Below are 20,939 nucleotides of genomic sequence, written 5' to 3'. Positions count from 1 at the left end.
GTGTCTCCATTCGCCCCAGGCTCACTCACCCACCTCCAGGCTGTGCGCCTCATTGCTGTAATGGCAGCCTGGGGACTTTGGGAACTGTGGGTCTCACTTGCCAGGACACTGCTTCTGGTGCCAGAGGGATGAGCAAGTGAGGAAAGGCATTTACGCCCATCAGAGGCTGCAGGAGCCTGCCAGGCAGACTTGCCTTTCCACCACCTTTTGGTGGGGCACCTTACCTTTTGGTACAGACGCCCGGGCCTTGGAAGGGCTGCAGACGTTCTTGGCATTGACCCCCTCGATGTCCTGGATCCACGGCCTAGGGACCAAAGAGAGTCTGGGATGGGCCAGGAAACCCCACCAGCCTGCATCTGCCCCCCTCCTCCTCCATGCAGTACGCACTGTCACACAGCCCTGCAGATGTGGGCCTGGGGAAGGACCACCAGGACCAAGGCAGGGGTGAAAGGCAGGCGCAATTCCCTTCGCAATTCCCCAGTCCACAGGCTCTGTAGACAGAGCTGGCATCTCCTCTGTCTACACAGTATTTACTTCATCTAAAAGTTGCTGTGATACTTCCTTAATCACAAAAGCAGAGTGAGCCCCTAGAGAACACCTGGAAGAGCAGCCGAATCTGTACGTATTAACATATATCTGTCTCTTTTAAAGCAAAACACAGGCACTGACTTAAGTTTGGAAAATACAGACCTCAGCCAAGCACAAACTCAACCAAACATTACACAAGTCACAATCAGAGGCTTCCCTGGTGGTCCAGTGGCTGAGTCCGAGCTGCCAATGCAGGGAGCCCAGGTTCCATCCCTGGTCAGGCTATTAGATCCCACATGCTGCAACTAAGACTCGGAATAACCAAATACATACATAAGCATTAAAAACAAAACAAAACTTTATGGAGCTAAAATATAATTTAAAAAAACGCAATTAACCATTCAATAATAATGGTGGCATTTTTTTTTGAGTGTCCTTTCAGGTATACATATGTGAACACACACACATGTGATGCTTTAAAATATAAAACTGGAAACAGGTATACCCTTGAGTGAAATACAGACACTACAAATAGGACAGATCCAATTTTTACTTAAAATGCATGTATTTGGGACTTCCCTCATGGTGCAGTGGTTAAGACCCTGAGCTTCCAATGCAGGGGGCCTGGGCTTGATCCCTGGTCTGGAAGCTAGATCCCACATGTCACAACAAAGATCAAAGACCAACTGCAGCCAAACAATCTTTTTTTTTTTTTTTAAGTTTAAAAAAAAAAAGTATTTTTGTTTATATTACACATATGTGGAAAAATCTGGGAGGATATATATTAAATCTAAGTCTCTCTAGGTTGTAAAATTTGGGTAGTTTTTATTTTGTTTGTGCTTATCTCTACTGTCTAAGTTTTCTTAGACAAAATAAGTTATTTTGAAAACAATTTTTAATTGGTTTGTTTTTGGCCACATCACTTTCGGGATCTTAGTCTCCTGATCAGGGAATAAACCCTCATCCCCTGCAGTGGAAGAGCAGAGTTCTAACCACTGGACCACCAGGAAGTCCCTTAATGGGTCTGTTAATGGACTGTTATGGAGCCCTTATTTTCTGTTATTTAACTACATTCCCGTGCCAATTCACATTCTCCAGCAAATCTTTTCACAGCCATGACATTTCATACTAACTACCAAATCCTGTCCCTGCTTTACAGACGGGTAAGGCAAACATAATTTACTGTCTGAATTACAACTCTTTTGAGAGTCAGGAAGGGAGCTGATTAATAATTATGCCCAGGGCTTCCCTGGTGGCTGGCTCAGTGGTGAAGAATCCACCTGCTGACGCAGGAGATAACGGCTTCAATCCCTGGCCCAGGAACGTCTCACCTGCTGCGAAGCAACCTGTGCACCACAAACTCCTGAGCCTGTGCTCCGGAGCCTGAGAGCTGCAGCTACTGAAGCCCGAGCTCCCCAGCAAGAGAAGCCACTGCATGGAGAAGCCTGTGCACCAGATAGAGCAGCCCCCACTCGCCACAACCAGGACAAGGCCCGCAGAGCAACAAAGGCCCAGCATAGTCAAAAATAAATAAATACAGTTATTAAAAAAAATGATGCCCAGACAGCGGGCACAAATGAGGCTGTGTGGTGATTCCACAGAGGGTCTAAAGCAGAGACACTTGGAGGTGGGTGCGCCAGGAGGGACAAGGGGAAGGGGCCCGATGAGCTCTTACCTGGAGGCCACCTCCGGTTGGTAGAGGCTGATGGACGCACACCTCGAGCCGCTCCAAGCGCAATAGGGGTCCCGGGCCAGGAGGCAGTCCCTGCAGCTCTGGTACAGGCTGCAGTTGGCCACAGGCACCTTGACTACGCTCGAGTGTGAGGCAGCGTACAGCAATCCCTGCAAGAGACACGTAGCATGGGAGGCAGGCCCCGGCTCCCACAGCTATACCCGGCTCCAGTGCCCCACAAAGCCACCTCCTGGGAGCTGCTTCTCATGCACCTGCCCCTCTCCCCACATTCCAACAGCGCATGTCAGGAGCCTGGATCTTTCCACCTGGCTAGGGCAGGAGGGCGGGGCACCCCAAGCCCACTGCCTGGACTCCCTCCTCTACTTACCCTGTCGGCGTCCAGTTGCAGGTTCCGCACAGGCTGCCCTGCTGGGAAGACCTGGAGCTTTTCGATGATGTGCACTGAGATGCCCACGCTCACCGCCTTGTGCACCCAGCCATCACCTGCAATAGGGACACTGCTCAGGCCCTGTGAAGAGCCTGCTGCCCGTGCCCCCTCGACCCCCAGCCCGCCTGCGGTGGGCACGCACCAGTGCCCAGGAAGAGGACATTGTAGGCACGGTTCAGGGCCGGCACACGGTGGACAGTCACGCGCTGGTAGTGGGCCTGGGGCTGCAGCAGCAGCATGCGGCCGCGGACCTGTCCGTCCATCAGGAAGTGGTCCTTGAGGAAGTTCAGCACACGGTCGGGGAGCTGCAGCGATGAGCTGATCTTCCTCTCCCGGGTACTATTGGTGATGCACTGAAGGAGAAGGCATTGGTTTGAGATGGGCGGCATTGGGGTGGCCAGCAGGATGGGTGTTCTACAGATCCTGCCGGGATTACCAAGCCCTGCCTCCCCAGTGGACAGCAGGGATTCCCCCACCCTCAGAAGCCAGGCCACAGCATGGCTCTCCAGTTCTGTGGAGCCAACATGCTTATCTGCAGGTCCAAGGATGTGGGGCCATGGGCCCTGGCTGCCAGGGTTTCCTCCTCTCTGCCCACCAACCATCTCTCCTTCCTGCCCATCCTTCCCCCACCCCGTCCCCTGGGCATGACCGCACTTTCTGCTCCTGCAGCATCCTTTCAGCAGGAAGTGAGAGAGTTCCTTTCTCAAGAAGCCCAGGCTGAGCAGGTGTCCTAGCATAGGGGCCACAGGGTGCCTGCAGTTAGTCTGCCGTATTGCCAGAGGCTTCCTGGGCTTCCCTGATAGCTCAGGTGTTAAAGCATCCGCCTGCAATGCAGGAGACCCCAGTTCAAGTCCTTGGGTTGGGAAGATCCCCTGGAAGAGGGCATGGCAACCCACTCTAGTATTCTTGCCTGGAGAATCCCCATGGACAGAGGAGTCTGGCGGGCTACAGTCCATGGGGTCACACAGAGTCGGAGACGACTGAGCGACAGCACAAGGGTTCCTGATTCTCTCTGTCGAGGGGCATTCTCTGCAGCAGCTCTGGGAATTAACATCCCAGAACGACCCTCAATTACTGAGGCCCAGCAGTTGGTAACAAACACCCCAGGGGGACAACGCTGAGATGTACTCCACATAGCCTCCCAGGGCCCCAGGGCCTCAGCTCCAGGCACCCACAGCAGCAGCAGCGTTGTGACCCCCGCTTTCTTGGCTCCACCCCTCCCTCCACAATCCTGTCCCCTCTTTGCTGCTTCTGGGGAGTAGCTCCCCTAGAAACTGCCAGCACCTACATCCTTGTCTCAAGGTCTGCTTTGTGAGGAGCCCATGAGGCTGGAAGGAAAGAAGAGAGGACCATTTGCCCACGGCCGGCCACTCAACAAGGAGCTCACAGTGGAGTGGGAGAGAGGCACGCTGCAGGCAGCGCTCTGATGGGACAGCCCTGCCCAGCCCACTGCCATCCTGACATCCACGGTCACGTCGAACTTGGAAAGACAAGCAGCCCTGGGTTCTGCCCCCACTGTCAAGATGAGACGACAGGCTTAGAGAAAGCAAGCCAGCCCAGCACAGGGTGTGGACCCACCCTCCCAGCACGCTGCCCTGCGGCAGGGAGCAGCACTCACCGCACCCGGCCGGGGCGAGGGTACTGGGTGGGTCACTGTGTACCACTGCTGCGTCTCGCGGTTCACCTCCTTGTAGAAGCCGTTGAAGGTGGACTGCACGTCCCTCATGGTGAAGACACAGACGGCAGAGCTCTTCGTGGTCCCCCCGTTCCTACAGAGGAAGTTGGCTGAATGAGCCCCAAGAGCCTTGGGGTTCACAGTGAGGCCAGACACTCACCCCTCACCCGGCCCGTTCCCAGCTAGGTCCTGGGAGGCGCACCACTGGGATGTGAAGACCCCATAGAAGAGGGTGTCCAGCCAGTCCTCGGGTCGGGGCATCAGCGTGAACATGTCCTGTAGCATGTTGAACGGGAAGCCGTCGTCAGGCCGCAGGCACAGCAGCTGCGCCTTCAGGAAGGACGTCCAGCGCTGCTGCAGGACGCGCCCGCCCCCTTCGTCACCCTGCATGAGGGGGAGAGGGGCTGGGCTCAGGGACGGCTCCTCGCTCCCCTCCCCAGCGGTGACTGAGATGGACACCAGGAAGGGCCCGACAGACACAACACCAGGCCTGAGCTCATCTCAAATCAAGACGACAGGGGACTTCCCTGGTGGTCCAGTGGTTAAGACTCTATGCTTCCAGTGCAGGGAACGCTGGTTCAATCCCTGACCAGGGAACTAAGATCCCACATGTTGCATCCCATGGCATGTGCGTGCGTGCGTGTCTGTGTGTGTGTCTGTGTGTGTGTGTGCACGTACATATATATATATATATATATATATATATATAGAGAGAGAGAGAGAGAGAGAGAGAGAGCATGCCTCCAGCTAGATCTAAATTTCACATAAACAATAAATTTAAAAAAAAAAAAAGACTTGAAGTGCCAGCCTTCAGCTCCCCCTTGCCAGAAGGCTGGGTAGGTAAATGGCAGTGCTCCCCTAACTGTAAGGAGCCAGAAAAAAGGACGAAGGGAACTCTGTCTACAAACATGAAAAGATGTCACGATTTACTGCTGAGCAGAAAGGGAGGCTAAAGAGTTGCATTACAGTATCTCTTTGTTTGCACGTGGTTTTACATAATACAAATATGTAAGTCTTTACACGTGGGCAAAAGAATAAAGGTTAGCAAGGAACATTCTAAATTGTTAACAGTGGTCACTTCTTGCGGAAGGAGGAGATTGTAACACCGACAGTCACCACCTAGTGGTTGCTCAGCACATTTCCAAGCACCCTACATGCTGAACAGAGGCGGGAACTGAAACAGATTTCTCAGCAAGGAAATTGCCCAAGATCACACGACCTGCAGGGTTTGAACCCAGGCAGCTGGGCTCCAGCGTCAACACTCTTAATCACCATACCAAGCCGCCTCTTTATCTTGTGATTTTTGCGTGTACTTTGCTATGTTTTCACATTTCTTTTAAATAAGAAAAAAACAGACATTTTAACTTAAAAGGAGACTTCTCTGCTGGTTCAGTGGTTATGAATCTGCCAGCCAAAGTAGGGGACATGGATTTGATCCTTGGTCCAGGACGGTCCCACATGTCACAGGGCAACTAAGCCCGTGTACCACAATTACTGAGCTGTGAGTACAGCCTGGGCTCTGCAACAAGAGGAGCCCCCGGAATGAGAAGCCTGTGCACCTCAACTAGAGAAAAAGCTCCCGCTCATCGCAACTAAAGATGAGCCTGGGAAGCAGTGAAGATGTAGCTCAGCCAAAAATTCAAGAGAAAAAGAGAGATGCCAGGAGCCAAGCCGTTCCTTCTGGAGGACAGGAGGAGGCCACCTCTGGGGTGGCCCAGCCCCCTCACCTTGCAGATACGGGCGATGCGGGACACCATGGTGTTCTCAAAGAATTCCAACTCCTGGCCAATCTCTCTGAAGAAGAAGTAGATCTTGTCATCGTCCCCTTCCGAGCTGCCCAGGCTCTCGGGAATGTAGGCTGAGGCCATAAACGCTGGGTCTGTGGGGGGGGCCGGTGGGGAGCACCATCAGCCCAGTGATCCCAGACAGGCAAGACTCTGCTCTCTGGCCCTGCTGGGGAGACAGGGCCCCCGCCCTGGGGCCTGGGGACTGCCCACTGGGGGGGCAGCGGGAGGATTTCACCTTGCAGCCAGTTGAGGGAGGTCTCAGTCTTGATGGGGCGGGGGCTTTGGCTCCTAGAGATGGTCGGGTCATTCCCCTGGAAGCTGCTGACTGTTCCCGTGTACAGCTCGCCATCTGCCAAGAGAACATTTCCCATGAGAATGGGCCCTGGGCACAGCCTCTTCCTGCTCAGGGCCCACAGTGACCTGAGCGCGGCCTTTCTTGCTTGAGGAGGACAGAGGAGGGAATAAGAACTAAGAAGAGCCAAACAGAAAGCTGTCTGGGGTCACTGCACCCCTGGATACCAGCATGGCACCGACCACCCGGGCCACCCTGCCTGCCCTGCCCCCCACTCACCAACCACCAGGGCCGTGGACTTGAAATTGGGGTCAAAAGGACAACGGCCCTTGCCATCTTCCAGGAGGATGTTCCCCCGATTGTCCTGTGCAAGCGTGAAGTTCTCCACGTCCTGCAGGGGAGCAGAGCGGGGAGGTCAGGGCCACACCGGGGAGTGAGCGAGCTTGGTGGAAGAGCAGGGAGGTGTTCAGAGCGAGGGCAGCAGTCCGAGGGCCTCCCCCTCATCCTGGCCCCCGGGGCACAGTCCCCGCAGCGCCTCGCCATGACCCCTCACTGTGGCTGGCCCACGTGGCAGTGAAGATGCTCAGAAAGGCAACGTGAGCCAGGAAAGGGCAGTGATGTGGTTCAAACCCAGAAACGTCTGACTCGGAACCTGGCTGCTCCGACCCACACCCTGAAAATGCCACCCTCCGCAAAGTTGTGCAAAGGGCAGAAACACAAGAGCGTGCGTGTGATGAGGAGGGTGGATGAGGTGGGCTGGCGGGGACTGAGCGAGAGCTGGAGGAAGTGAGAGGGTGTGATCGTGGGGTCAGCCAGGGTCTTTGTGCCCAGGGAATCCTATGGGTCCGTCCTCTCCCCGCATTCTGCAGGGAGACCCGCCCATCAGGGCTGGGGCAGGGTCCCGGGGCTCTCAGGGCCCTTGGCCTCCCAGAAGCCTCCCACCAGGGCAGTGCCCTTCACCAGGGGTCAGTGCTACAGACCAGGTGCCTGGAGGCAGAAAGAGGGCTACTTCCTGGGCCAGCCAGGGGCCGGCCCGGGGTGCAGAGGGGCACTCACAATGTAGGTGCATGCGGGGCTGAAGGCCTCCGTGCCGCAGGCGATGAGGTGGCTGCTGTTGAGTGGCAGGAGGATCTTGATATAGTTTTGACAGTCCCGCTGGAGGAAGGAGGAGGATGTAAGGCACAGACAGGCCACCAGGGGGCGCCTCTGACCTCCCACCACCACCACCCGCCCCCCCACCAGACCCAAGGGGCAGCGCCTCCTGGAGCAGGAGATGGAGGACCTGCGTGTGTGCCTGTGTGTGTAGGAGGGGACCTCGGGACTCAGCTAGCTCTGTGACTAGGAAACTTCACTTCAGTCTGAGGTGAAGGCACAAAACATCTCCCTTTTGAGCTGTCTTATCCCCACCTGGTGAGGAAGTTGAGCCCAGAACAGGAGGAAACACACAGCCCTGAACCCTGGACTCCAGACTCGCAGCTTGCCTCTGAGAGGGTATCCTAACAGGCATCTCCTGAGCTTCTGACTGTTCCCCCAAAACTCCCTCCTCCGGGGTCTCCCCGCTTTCACAGACGCCAACTCCATCTTCTCAGGCCTCAAACCTCACAGCATACGCGACTCCCCTCTTATACCACCTCCACCCTGGTTCTTCCATCAGGAAATCCTGGTGGCTCCATCTTCAAGATACGTCCAGGATCTGACCGAGACTTCTCGTTCCCTTTGTTGGTCCAACCCTGGTCTGGGCCACCATCCCCTTTCGCCCCTCACTGGTCTCCCTCTATCCTTGCCTCCAGGAGCCCGCTCCCCACCACGGTGGTTAGAGCGACTTTCTGAAAACCCACACTAGACCACGCCACCACGCTGCTCAGCCTGCCAGTGGTTCCCCAAATACCTCACTCAGAGTGACATCCACAGTCCTGTTCTTTCTCCACGTCAAACCCCTCACCCCTCCTCCTAATCTTGGCTCCAATGTCACTTTCTAAAGGAAGTGTAACCTGACCACCCTTAAAGCAAGACTGACTTCTTTTTCACAATGATATAATAATCAGGAGATCAAACCAGTCAATCCTAAAGGAAATCAACCCTGAATATTCATTGAAAGGACTGATGCTGAAGCTCCAATACTTTGGTCACCTGATGTGAAGAGTCAATTCACTGGAAAAGACCCTGATGCTAGGAAAGACTGAGGGCAAGAGGAGAAGGGGGCGACAGAGGATGAGATGGTTGGATGTTATCACTGTCTCAATAGACATGAATTTGAGGAAACTCGGGGAGACAGTGACGGACAGAGAAGCCTGGTGTGCAGCAGTTCAGAGGGTTGCAAAGAGTCAGACACAACTTTGTGATTCAACAACAGTAACAACAACGATAATAACCAGAGTCTCAAAGCACCCAGGCACAGAGTAAGTACTTAACACATTTCTGTTGAATAAAAGAAATCAAAAGCAGTCAGGACTTGAACCTGTGTCTTAAAAAAAAAATTTGGTGTTGGGGGGCCGGGTCATGCCACTTGGCTTATGGGATTTTAGTTACCAGACCAGGGATTAGGAGTCCTAACCGCTGGACCCCATGAAATTCCCTGAACTTGTGTCTTGACCCCAAGACTGGGGTCTTTTACCTTCACCTTTGCCCCCTGCTGCACTCAGGACCAGGAGGCCTCTGGGAATTGTGGGGAGTCTTCCCAAAGAACTCTGGGCTGACCAGTCCCCACTCATTGGTCTGGCCAAAACCAAGCTGGGATATGTCAGGCCTGCCACATCAAGCACCATCCTCAAAGGGACAGACTCCCACCCCCACCCAATCACTGCTCCTGCTGGAAGCTGACGTCTGTTTGGCCCTTATCATATGTATTAGCTCACTGAATCCTTGTGGTGAGTCCAGTGAGACAGCCATCCTTACCCCATTTTACTAAGGCTCGGAAAGGCAAATCAATTTGTCCGAGATCACAGAGATAATAAGTACAGGGTCGAGACACAAACCCGAGTCTGGCCATCTCAGAAACCCATGTCCTTTCCACTACAGCTGGCAGCATCTGCTCCTACCTCCGGCCTCCATCCTGGGCCCAGACCTACCACCTCCAGCCCTCCTTCAGCCCAGGTCACCTCCAGGTGCTGGCTCACCTCTGGGTTTTTGCCCTTGAAACTGCACTGCTGCTTTCTCTCTGCATCTGCGGGCCACAGCAGCTGGGGAACCAGAAAGGGAAAGATCAGTGTGCACCTAGGAGCAGAGGCTCCGCCTCCCGTTTCTTTGCCCCTCCCCCTGGGAGCAGAGGCTCCGCCTCCCTTTCTTCAGCCCTCCCCTATTTGCATCATCCTGGGGCCCAGAAGTTCCACCCCTCACCCCACCAGCACCCTCTACCCAGCCTAACCCTAAGCATCATCTGACCTCCTGGTACTTCCCGCCTGGCAGGAAGCTGACGCTGCTGTTGAGTGCCAAGAGGGCCTCTCGAGCACCCACGTACACAGTCCTGCCATCCTTGCTCAGCAGGAGGGATGTGTAGTTGAAGATATTTTCAGCTTCAAATCTGAGGAATGGTCGCTTTTCAGACCCTGGAGAGAGGATGATGGACATTACCTGGGGGCCACTCCTCCCCTGAGAACGCTCTTACACCAACCTCTAGAACAGACTGATGCGGTTGAAGGTAGATCAGCAAGGCAGTGGGTGCATGGGGCTGAGGACCGGCAGTCAGATTTAAGAGAAGCAGCACTCCCGGATTCTCAAACATTATGTATGAAACAAACGCACAGTGATGAACGTCAAAGAACATTAGTTACAGCGCCATTCATGTTAATGAAAGACTGAAATCACCTCAAATCCAACCACAGGGGGCTGGGTGAAAATAAACCTCAACACTTTCTATGCTGGAAGACTATGCAGCTGGTGAAATGCTGCTGTATTAGCAACTCCGGACAAACAAGCCAAGTTATCTAAGAAAGGCATGGTCAAAATGTTAAGTGAACTGAAATAGAAAGTGATGGATTTCGAGCATCTAACAGAACGTAGGAAACGAAAGTCTCTTTAACATTCTCCTGTGAGTGGCATTAGATCCAAAGAGAAGGACTTGTAAGCACAGCCCACTCCCACGGGCAGCAGTGATCGTTGAGTCACAGAGGAATGCAAACACAGGGAGCCAGCCTTCAGTTTTCAGCACTGCTTCGGGTCACTCACGGGCGATTTATGGTTATTAAACAGAACGTAAATGCTAATAACCTTGACCTCAGAAACTTGAATGTACATCAGACAAGCACTGTGATGCTGGGAGGTGAAAGGAAATCAAGGAAAACGCAGTCTCCTTATCTTCCTCTGAGAGGAAGGGCCTCTGAGAATAAGGGCCACAAGAGATTATGGTTTGTAGAACAAGCACTTGAGGCTTAAGCATATTACTTACATTTTAAATTGCAAAGGTAACCAAATATAGAGGCAGACAATGTTTGGAGGAAGTAGGGAAGGGTGACGGAAACCTTTACTTTTCTTAGGGGCAAGTCAGTAAATCCAATAAACCAAGAAATCGTGGAGTAAACATTTTATTTCAGTGGAGGGAACCACTCTGTAACAAGAAGTCTAACTGATTAAAATTGCCTGCGGCTGGGGAAGACTGAGGCAATTACTGCTTTTGACAAGTCTTTCTATGCTTTAAAGAAAAAAAAAAATACTATGCGCATGTATATATCATATACATTTCAAGTGTCTTTCATTGTTGTAGAATATGTAATAACAAGGATAGATACTAGTTATCTACTATTAAATGAAAATGAAAAAACACTATGCATAGTTAGATTCTATTTTTTTGTGGGAAAAACATAAACATAGAAAAAAAAAGTCAAGAAGGATGAATCACAAAATACTGAAAAGTGGTATCCTGGTAGAATTCTAGGTAATTTTTTTCCCTTTGCATTTGTTATCGTTTTTTTGATTCTATAGGTTACACTTGTGCAATGCTAAAGAAATAAATTAGAAGGAAAGGAAGAAGAAGATAGACACACACATCTATCCACCAGGGTACCGCCTGTGCTCTCAGTGACTAATGGATTTGGAGGGAAATCATTTAAAAAATTCTAAGCAGCTGATCAGAAAAGAAAAACAAAGCAAAAAGCAGCCACGGTGCCCAACCCCAAGCATCTCGTAACTGACCAGTGGACTGCAATCACGATAACAGTTTCATGAAGCTGAGGAAGCAAAAAAAAAAAAAAGCACCATGCCAACAAAGCACTTGTGAAGACAGCTTCATGTGTGTTTACAGGGTGAACATTTTTACATACCCCCAGCCTGGTTCCACAAAGGGCAAGGAAACATGAAGAAAAGAAGGTAGTGAAATATAAATGCTGAAAGTCAGGAGTGGAGGGGGAAAAAAAATCTGAAGAAAGCATCTAAACCAGAAAGGAAGGACGGGTTCACATCAACAGGTCATAAGGTCCTCAGGCAGCTACCAGACATGGGCTCTGCATTTAATGTTGAGCCTCCCAGTGGCCAAAGAGAAAAGGAAAATCAGGTTACTTTGTCCTCACTGTTCAAGAGGAAGAACACATAACAGCCTTTCTGGGGGGAGCCAGGCTTTTTACCTGGCTGTTCATGCTGAAGGAAGCCCTTCATTAGGACTCCCCAGCACATACAATGGGAAATCCCTCTAGCGAATAGGAATGATGGAGTTCCCCAGGCTGTTGTTCCTCACAAGGTCTCCTGATGCAGGAAGGCAGTACTACAAGGTACCAGTGTGGGAATCTATGAGGGAATCTGCAGCTAGGAGGCCTGTTAGTCTAGAACCAGAGCAGGGACACGGGCTGCACTGGCAACTCACAGGGCAAAGTCCTGCCCACTGTCCAGAGCCTGAACTCTGTTGCAGAAACCACAGAGGGCAGCTGTGGTCTGGAGAAGTTAAGGCCTCTCTGAACTCTTACGTTCAGATTGGAATCACACTAGATTCCAAGTCTTTTGCCTCAAATTCCCAACCCCTCACCACTTCCTCTTAGCACTCTACACACTGGAAGGGGGACTTCTCTGGTAGTCCAGTGGTTAAGACTTCGAGTTCCCAATGCAGGGGGTGTGGGTTTGATCCCTGGTCAGGGAACTAAGATTCCACATGCTGCTTGGCACAGAGCACATACACACATACACAAAGGATACGCTGGCAGGCCCAGGGAATGCTTCCAACACTAACCCCCTACTTTCCCCAGCCATAAAACCCAACACATAATTGAGGCCCAATTATGTTGCTTGTACTTTGAGCTGATGAGCTGGTCAGCCTTTTGGAACAAACAGCCTGGTCATTTTGCATTCTGCCCTGGGAAGAACCATCCCCCTCCCCCTCCCCTCAACCAAGAGACCCCTCTGCTTGGCCACCACAGATGCCACCAGTAAAGTGTTGGGTCAACGTGTTGTACTTATTAAGTCACTGGGTACCCACGATGGTCCTGTGAGATAGAAACTGCTGCTAGCCCCAGGTTACAAATGAGGAAACTGAAACTCAGGATCAGCAAGCAATTTACACAAAGCCCCACAGCAAGAGTCTGTCATACAGAGTGAAGAAAAGAAAAAAATATACTAACACATACATGCGGAGTCTAGAAAAAATGGTACAGATGTACCTATTTGCAGGGCTGGAATAGAGAGGCAAACAAATGTGTTGACAGGGGGTAGGGTGGTGGGATAGATGGGGAAACAATGGAAACAGTGACAGACTATTTTCTTGGATTCCAAAATCACTGCAGATGGTGACTGCAGCCATGAAATTAAAAGACGCTTGCTCCTTGGAAGAAAAGCTATGACCAACCTAGACAACATATTAAAAAGCAGAGACATTACTGTGTCAACAAAGGTCCATCTTGTCAAGGCTATGGTTTTTCCAGCAGTCATGTATGGATGTGAGAGTTGGACTATAAAGAAAGCTGAGCGCCGAAGAATTCATGCTTTTGACCTGTGGTGTTGGAGACGACTCTTGAGAGTTCCTTGGACTGCAAGGAGATCCAACCAGTCAATCCTAAAGGAAATCAGTCTTGAATATTCACTGGAAGGGCTGAAGCTGAAGCTCCAATACTCTGGCCACCTGATGTGAAGAACTGACTCACTGGAAAAGACCGTGATGCTGGGAAAGATTGAAGGCAAGAAGAGAAGGGGACGACGGAGGATGAGATGGTTGGATGGCATCACCGACTCGATGGACATGAGTTTGAGCAAGCTCTGGGAGGTGGTGATGGACCGAGAAGTCTGGCGTGCCATGAGGTGGCAAAGAGTTGGACACTACTGAGCTGAAATGACTGAACTGAGGGTGGTGGGATGAATGGGAGACTGGGATTGACATATATACACTACCGTGTATAAAACAGATAGCTAGTGGGAAGCTGCTGTAAGGCACAAGGAGCCCAGCTCAGTGCTCAGTGATGACTTAGAAGGGTGGGACTGGAGGTAGGTGGGAGGTCCAAGAGGGAAGGGTATATGTATACATATAGCTGATTGACTTTGTTGTACAGCAGAAATTAACAACACTGTAAATCAACTATACTCCAATTTAAAAGAAAAAAAAAAAAAACAGAAGTGTGATGGAAGGCCAACTCAGGAGGTCTCCTCCCTGGACTCTTGGGTCTACAAACTACAGCAAAACTACCTGGAAGACCTAAACTCTAGCTCCCTGAAGATTCTTGACAATGCTGGCCCATGATGGGGCCTGAGAACATCCAAGTTTTTGAGCTCCCAGGGGATTCTGAAGTAGAAGGCTCACAGAGCACACTTTGAGAAGCACCATGTTTAGGGCAGGGTAGGTGCCATCTCACTGAACTGGAGTTTTCTCATAATGGGGTTAATGAAAAGAAAACTCACAGTGGACTCACAAGGGGTCAGTGAGACCAGAGCAAATGGCCACTGCAGTCCTTCGCCTTTTATTTTAGTATTTTTTGTTTATTTTTAATTAGCCAGTTTCTGGCTGCACTGGGTCGTCGCTGCCATGCAGGCTCTCTCCAGGTGCAGTGAGAGGGGCTATTCTTTAGTTGCGATGCACAGGCTTCTCACAGACCAAGATTTCTTGCTGCAGAGCACAGGCTCCTAGAGCCCACGGGCTTCAGTAGTTGTGCGCACAGGCTCAGTTGCCCCGAGCCATGTGGAATTTTTACAGACCAGGGATCGAACCCATGTCCCCTGCACTGGCAGGCAGATCCTTAACCAGTAGACCACCAGGGAAGGCCCCTCCTCATCCTTTCGCAGCCCTCCAGTTTCCTGACAGTGAGGGCTTATCTGCCTACAGAGGAGGCGCATTTCTACCAAGGCGGCAGTTCCCCTAAGCCTGGGCAGAGGCTGCTCTTGGAATCTGTCCAGACACAAGAATGCCAAAGGTCAGAGATAAGCTTTAGTCCAGGTGGCAGCTCAGCCTCGCTCAGGCCTGGGGGCATGCGGGGCGGGGAGACTTGCCAAGGGTCACAGCCAGGTGGGAGGGGCAGCTGAGGCGCCAGCTGCCCAGCCCTGGTCCAGCCCCGCCCTCCAAACTCACCAGCTGCTCAGGAGCCCCCAAGACTCCTTGGTCACACTGGGAGTCAATGTAATCGCCACGGGACAGAAAACACCTTGAAGAAGCAGGCGAGGGGTCCCCTCACACACATTCCCATTCTGGGGATCCTGCCCCTTGCTGCCTCTACCCCACGTCTCTCAGACCCAGAGTGCCACGGTGTCCTGAAGTCCTGCCCATCCACAATCCCTCTTACCCTGTGATCTTCACCAGGGCCGGTCAGTGGGACTCGCTTGCCCGCTGGGAGTGTCAGCAAGCCAGAAGTTAAAAGCACAGACTCAGAAGGACTTCCCAGGTGGTCCGTGGCTAAGACTCCGTGCTTCCAATGCAGGGGGCCTGGGTTCGATCCCTGGTCAGGGGACTAGATTCCTACATGCTGCAACTGAAACCCAGCACTGCCAAATAAATAAATAGCACAGACTCAAGAGACCTGGGTTCAACTCCTGCCTCTGTCACTTACTGTCTGTGTGCCACTAGGACCAGCCACTTCAAATCTAGGCACCCTGTTTTCCTTATCTGTGAAATGAGGATAATAGCACCTTGCCTCTCAGGGTAGTTACAAGAAATGAGATTAGACATGTAAATAGTAATACACGTAATAACCCACATTTACTGAAAGCTTCGCTCAAAACAACTTTGCACACGTTATCGCAGTGTTGGCACGGTGTCTGGCTCATGATCAACACTCCAGCAGATCAAAAACAAAATCAGAAAGCCCTGCAGGAAAATCCAGCCTGGCGAGAGCTGCCAGAGGAGCAGGGCTGTTTGGAAGAGTTGGGCTTCCCTGGTCCTCACCTTGGGCGCCTCTAACCTCTGCCTGCGCTGAGCCAGTGAGGGTCTCATGGCCAAGCAGAAGGCGTGGGCTCATACAGGGGCTGGGGTCACAGGCCCATGTGGTGTGTGTGTGCGTGTGTGCACGCGCGTGCGCTCGGGTTCCTACTCAGCAGTGTTCTGAGTGGGGCTCCTGCCTGAGCTTGCCTCTGTGTGTGTGTGGGTGTGTCTGTGTGTGTATACACCCTACTGCAGGGCTTGTCCGTGCTTGCGCGTTTGCTCCGGGGTGCCATCTGCAGAGGTGACTGAAGGGGGGAGGGTGTTTACGCACTCAGCTCCCCAAGCGCTGGGGCACACATCAGGGTCAGTCTTAGCGTCTGCCCTGCCCTGTGTGTGGCAGAAAGTGTCCTGTGCTGCTCAGATGCCCTCCACGTCCTCTGCCCAGCGGGTTAGTCCAGTGCAGAGAAGGTCAGGCTGCCTGAAGCTGTGGCCGGTTCTCCCAGGTGAGATGAAACCTTCCCGTCCAGCCTAGGGCCAGCCTAAGCCAGTGGCTTCTCCAGGGCTCCAAGATGGCGAGATGGGGGCTGGCCTGGGGGGCGGAGTGCAGCTTGGGCTTGTCAGAGCTACCTGCAGGGCCCCCACTTCCACACCCTCGGGGACTGGCGCTCTCAGCCGGAAGTGATGCGGCGACAGCTCAGCCCCCAGCCTCAACTGGAGTACCTACTCTGGGCCCTGACTCAGCCGGAAGCCTGGAGCTGCCCGGGGTGAGCCGGGAACAGGTCTCAGCTCCGTCCCCACCCTGGGGCAGTCCCCACCCTGCCAGTCAGGCGCTGCGGCAGGCCCCCGTGACTCAGAGCCCCACCCCACCTTTCCCTGCACTGTGGCTGGGGGTGGGGGGGCCGCAGCGGATGCTGACCTGGCCTCAGCAGTCCGCCCTCCACAGGCCCCAGCAGGACTGAGCCAGAGACATCAGCTTCCCTGTGGAGTCAGAGTCTGGAAGTTGCCCCCAGTGGGCCAGGGGTGTGTGGGGGGGGGTTGGGGGCGGCTGGCTGCCCGTCAGCTTGAATCCCAAGGTCCCCAGAGAGGGGTCTGTCTGGGCCCTAGACAAGAGAGTCCCCGCAAGAGGCTCTGCTGGAGCACCTCTTCCGCAGGGAGTCACACGGGAGGGACCCTTGGACCCACCTGCGCCAGCCGGAGCACCGCCCTCCCGGCCGGGAGCGCTGACTCAGCACCACGTTGTGCCCTCCTTTCACACCGCCCAGCACCGCACTGGGCGGCCTGACGGGCTGCAGGCGGCGTGCCAACTCTGCTGTCACCACCCCGGTGCCAGGGCAGAGTCCCCAGACCAGACAGGGAAGGGTCACTCGTGGCGGGGGAAGGGGGCTACGTGCCGGAAGTGCTTCCTACGGACTGAAGTCACGGAGAAAGACAGAAGGAAAATCGAGGGAGCCCAGCCTGGAAGGGGCGGGCACACTCAGGAAAAGCCTGGCTCCCGGCTTGCTGCTGCTCCAAGACGGCCAAGGGCTCCTGCCACCCCCAGGCGGCCCCCCAGCCCTTTACAGACACCCTCTCCTGTGTTCATCTGGCCAGCAGAGTCTTAACCCAGGACCTGTCATGAGCAGCCATTGTCTCAGGAGCCTCACCCCCACCCATCCCACCCAGGACCAAGGTCAGCTCCTGCAGCCCTCTGCTTAGGGGGCGGGCTGTCCCCTCTCTGCTGAGGCCCGTACCCCCACTCTCCTCCTCTCAGAGGCCTCCGCTTTTCTCAGGAAGCTGGGGCTTTCAGGCATAAACAGCCTCAACTTCCCACTGTTCACCCCGGTGCCCCCCATCTCTTCAGAAACCAAGTGCTGGGTCATCAACCTCCATCTCTCATCCCAGAAGCTTGTGTGCTTCCCTCCTCGCCTTCTCAGATCAACTCCTGAGAAGAGCCACCCAGAGCCGTCTCCACTCCTCACCTCCCACTCACTCCCTGACCGGAGTCAGGCCTTAACCAGCCCCACGCTCACAGGGCCTGGGCATCGACTCCCTGCCAAACCCTGGTGCCAAGAGGCAGGGCCTGGAGGGGGTCCCTGAGAGTCTGCCACGCCAGCCTTGGCTGGGGGGGGCCGGGGAGGGGGGGGTCTCCTCATGTCTCCCTCATCCTCCTCCTGGGCCTCATCCTTCAAGCTCTGACTCAGCACTCTAAATAAAAGGGCTGCTGCCGGGCATCCTGGCTGGGTTGCTATGAGGTAGGAATTACCATCCGCTTTTTGCAGGGGAGAGAACCAAAGCGCACGTGAACTGACATGCCCTCAGTAACGCAGTTAGGAAGACTGGTGGAGCTGGGATTCGAACATGGGCCACCGGCTCCAGAGTCAGTGTTACGAATCACCTCCAGCCTCTCCAGCCTTCCCGCTCTTGAGCCTTCTTGTTCCCTGGGGTTGGGCCTTTGCTTGGGCCACACAGTCATTCTGTTTCAATGTCCTGGACCCTGGTGACTCCCCAGGCTCTCACCCAGTGCGAGCCAGACCCCATGATGCGGAGACCCTCCACGGGCGCCTTCCCGCCTCCAACCCTTCCCGGACCACTCCGTGACTTGGGATCTTGTGTGTCTGTGGGGCACGGCTCACCAGGCTGGAAAGCCAGGAGGTGCGCTTCCTGTCCCCCTTTCTCTCACTATGGACACCTGGTCCACGGTCCCATCCGGACAAGTGCCCTCCTCAATGCCATCAAGGTCTTTTCCCTTCACCACCCCCGCTACCTCAGTCTTACACCGGCCGTCACCCTCTTTCACCTGGGCCACTGGGGCAGCTGCCAGCTGGCCCTTGGCCCTTGCCCTGCTGCTGGGAACTGTCACTGTCCTATGATCCAGAGCCTCAGCCCCTAACTCACCAGTTCATGCCACGTCCCCCTCCCATTTCAGGAGAGCTAACTGCAACTCAGGGTCCTATTTCTCCTCCCCTAGCCTTCACCCAGGCAGTCCCCCTACCTGGAACGCTCTTCCTTTTGACTAACTCCTACTCATCCTCTGAGACTCAGCCCGGTTTCACCTCCTCCAGGAGGCCTTCCTGAATGCCTGGCTGGGCAAGGGCCCTTCTCTGTGCACCCTTCACTTCCTGTTCACACTTCGGCCGTGCACGGCCACACTGTCTGTCGAGGATGGGCCTCTAGTGCTCGTCTCCCTCACCAAGCTTGGATCCTTGAGGATCAAAACTGTCTTTCTGGGACTTCCCTGGTGGTCCAGTGGCTGAGAATCCGCCTTGCAATGCAGGGGATTTGGGTTCGATCCCTGGTCCAGAAAGACTCCACAGGCTGCAGGGTAACCCAGCCCATGTGCCACAACGAGACAGCCCTCATGCCACAACAAGGACCTAGCACACCCAAAGAAACAAATAAGTAAAAACAAAGTGGCCATTAAAAAAAAAAAAAGCTATCTTATTATTTGTATCCAGTATCTGTATCACCTGACCAGGTGAGTTCCAAGAAGTTGTTAAATAAACATTTGTTGATTGAATGAACGGTTCACAGAGTCCCAAGCCCCAGTCTGGGGTGCTCTGGGCCAGGGATGGACATCAGATTCAAAAGGGGCAGTCCAGAGGTCCTGAAGCCTCACGTTCTCGAGAGTGTGTCTGAGGAGCAGAGCCTCTCCCTGTGGCCTCCCCAAAAGCTCAGTCCTGGGACCCCAGGGTCCAGAGGGAAGCATGACAACCAAAAGCACTGCAGAGAGGCAGGGAAGGCCACGGACTAGAAACGAGTCAGAAGACGTGTGTGAGTCCTGACTTTTATCACCGATCAGCCAGACAAGATAACCTGCCTTTTCTGGGAGGGAGCCCCTTTGCAGTGCTGCTGAGAAGACCAAAAAAAAAAAAAAAAAATGCAGTCCATGGAAGTGACAAGCTCCCAGATTAGGGGCCACCAACAATTAGGATCAGCCTTACCCATGCCCCCCTGAAGTCCTCATCTTTGCCCCTGGCCACCTTGAAGCCCACTAGGAAGGGGGACAAGGGGGACAGATTGGGATGCAGCCTCCTACAGGCAGACACCCCTCTGAAGGGGTAGCTGCTGCTTCACCCAGACCCTCACTGCTCAGTGGAACAAGGACCAAGTCTCAACAGGTCTTCAGAAGAGTTGGAAATCTGGATTTTTACAGAAAATTTCCTGAGTTTTAAATACTGCTGACTAAGTAAAATTTTTCTAAAACACCTGGAGGCCAGACAAAGATCTATCTCCAAGCTGGCTCTAACCTGTTGCACAAACATCTGGCTGAGACATTTGCCCCAGTCTCCAGGGAACCACATTCCTGGCCAAATCTGCTCCTGGCTTGCTTGCTAAGTCACCTCAGTCATGTCTGACTCTTTGCAACCCTGTGGACTGTAGCCCGCCAGACTCCTCTGTACACGGGATTCTCCAGGCAAGAATACTGGAGTGGGTTGCCATGCCCTCCTCTAGGGGATCTTTCTGATCCAGGGATCAAATCCACGTCTCCTGCATTGGCAGGTAGGTTCTTTACCACTAGCACCACCTGGGAATCCCCTAGGAGTCTGCTGAGTGTACCCTATTTCCGACCATCGCTGGGCCATCAGGGCATCAGTTGGCTCCTTTGCCCAATCCAAGCAGTGACCTCAGTAGTTTCTTCACCAGATGGAAACATACAACCTATTACTTATTCAAGGACCACATCAGAAGCTGCTCTTCCAATCCTAAGCACCCAGGGATGGGGGAATGGGCTTATATGTCCTTAGAAGCGGACAAAGGAAAGAGTGACAGACATGCCCTGAGTCCAGCTTTTTCTCCAGGCCCCATGCCATCCCCTCCTTCCATGTTGGGAGATGAACATGAAGGTGTATCCAGCTGTGGCCCAAGTTACGCAACCTCGGAGTTTTTGTTTTTTTGTTTTTTTTTGCTGGGCTGGCACATGGGCATTTCAACACCCAGACAAATATGGGTTATTCAGAGGGCAGAGTGGAAGCAGTGAGGGGCAGGGAGGAGGGACAGGTGTGGTCCAGCCCCAGGCAGACCAGGTTTTAGGGCAGAGGAGGACTTTGAAAGAGTTGAACCAGGAGCACTTGAAAAGTGGACTGAGTTAAGCAGGACCCTGAGGGATGGCCTCCGATCAGCCCTAGGGCAGTGGTGGGGGAAGGTGTGTGGAAAGGATGTACTTGCTTGTTCTCCTACCCCCAGGGAAGGCAGGGGGTCTGCAGTATTTCATTCCCAGGCCAGATTATCTTAGCAGCAAACAGAGGGCCTGCAGACAGCCAGTGCTCAGACTCTATCGACCAAACTGATGCAAATAACCTCA

The 20,939-nt window shown here is 53.5% G+C and overlaps 1 protein-coding gene across 2 annotated transcripts in view; it reads right to left on the bottom strand.

The window, feature by feature from the left end:
• Positions 1–20,939, bottom strand: part of SEMA4B (semaphorin 4B) — a 42,610-nt gene that overhangs the window by 1,732 nt on the left and 19,939 nt on the right. For both annotated transcript variants that reach the window (XM_060401645.1, XM_042235091.2), the window contains 12 exons: positions 9,784–9,947; positions 9,519–9,581; positions 7,459–7,557; positions 6,682–6,793; positions 6,346–6,459; positions 6,051–6,202; positions 4,526–4,707; positions 4,267–4,417; positions 2,791–3,001; positions 2,589–2,704; positions 2,204–2,370; positions 225–304 (listed from right to left, as the gene is read on the bottom strand). In XM_060401645.1, the coding sequence (XP_060257628.1) occupies positions 225–304; positions 2,204–2,370; positions 2,589–2,704; positions 2,791–3,001; positions 4,267–4,417; positions 4,526–4,707; positions 6,051–6,202; positions 6,346–6,459; positions 6,682–6,793; positions 7,459–7,557; positions 9,519–9,581; positions 9,784–9,947 (1,611 nt within the window). The remainder of the gene's footprint in view (positions 1–224; positions 305–2,203; positions 2,371–2,588; positions 2,705–2,790; positions 3,002–4,266; positions 4,418–4,525; positions 4,708–6,050; positions 6,203–6,345; positions 6,460–6,681; positions 6,794–7,458; positions 7,558–9,518; positions 9,582–9,783; positions 9,948–20,939) is intronic.

Source organism: Ovis aries, chromosome 18 (genome assembly GCF_016772045.2).
Source record: "Ovis aries strain OAR_USU_Benz2616 breed Rambouillet chromosome 18, ARS-UI_Ramb_v3.0, whole genome shotgun sequence".
NCBI classification, from domain to species: domain Eukaryota; kingdom Metazoa; phylum Chordata; class Mammalia; order Artiodactyla; family Bovidae; genus Ovis; species Ovis aries.
The sequence above is the reverse complement of the archived record's forward strand: the minus strand, read 5'-3'. Positions and strand labels throughout refer to the sequence as shown.